The 992-nt window shown below is 42.1% G+C and overlaps 1 protein-coding gene across 1 annotated transcript in view; it reads right to left on the reverse strand.

Annotated features, from left to right (window-relative positions):
• LOC106302512 overlaps positions 1-852 on the reverse strand; it is a 5,639-nt gene extending 4,787 nt beyond the window's left edge. The window contains exon 1 of the mRNA XM_013739006.1: positions 40-852. Coding sequence (XP_013594460.1) covers positions 40-852 — 813 coding nt within the window. The remainder of the gene's footprint in view (positions 1-39) is intronic.
• Between the last annotated feature and the right edge of the window lie 140 nt (positions 853-992).

The following is a 992-nucleotide window of genomic DNA, read 5'->3' on the forward strand; positions in this document are numbered from 1 at the left end:
TTCGCATATCTCCAATGGGAGCAGGAAAGTCGACATGACGTATGTTCTCATTCCTCCTTCATTCTGTATCCCAAGTGCATCTTTAATCTCTTGTCTAGTAGTTGCATTAATCCGCTTACCAAAGAGTAAGGACGATTTGTCAAAGTTGATACATTGACCAGATGCTTTGCCATATCTTCTGACTACTTTCATTACTTCTTCACATTCACGGGGCTCCGCCTTACAGAAGAAAAGGCTATCATCAGCAAAGAGAAGGTGGGATACCGACGGACACGTGCGTGTAACACGCATCCCTGTTATCTTCCCTTGTATCTCTGCATGATTAAGAAGGCTAGCGAGCGCTTCCGTGCATAGAATAAAAATGAAAGGAGACAAAGGATCTCCTTGTCTTAGTCCTCTACCTGGAATAATATTCCCTCTTGGCTCTCCATTCATGAGAACCCTATATTTCACCGATGTAATGCATCGCATGACCCAGCTAGTCCAAGTTTCTGAGAATCCCATTTTACGCAAGACAGCTTCAATAAACGACCACTCAATCCTATCATATGCTTTGCTCATGTCTGTCTTGATGGCCATCCTTTTATTTCGTCCACTCGGTTTCATTCGCAATGCGTGGAACATTTCCTGAGCGATCATAACATTATCTGAAATCTGTCTCCCAGCAACAAAGGCTGACTGGGTTTCCGATATCAAACCTGGTAGCACTTTTTTCAACCTTTGGCATAAGACTTTAGAGATTATCTTGTAGCTGACATTGCACAGGCTAATGGGTCTGAATTGAGTCATTGCATTAGGCTTTGTTATCTTCGGGATGAGACATATATTTGTGTCATTCAGTCCGTTCGCCATCGTCCCCTCAAAAAGAAATTTATTAACCATAAGAGTTAAATCCTCCTTTACTATATCCCAAAATTTCTTGTAGAAAAGTGCAGTTATCCCATCTGGTCCTTGAGCTTTCTCTGGGTGCATGGCAAAAAGCGCTAATTTGA

This window comes from Brassica oleracea, chromosome C7 (assembly GCF_000695525.1).
Source record: "Brassica oleracea var. oleracea cultivar TO1000 chromosome C7, BOL, whole genome shotgun sequence".
Classification (NCBI taxonomy): domain Eukaryota; kingdom Viridiplantae; phylum Streptophyta; class Magnoliopsida; order Brassicales; family Brassicaceae; genus Brassica; species Brassica oleracea.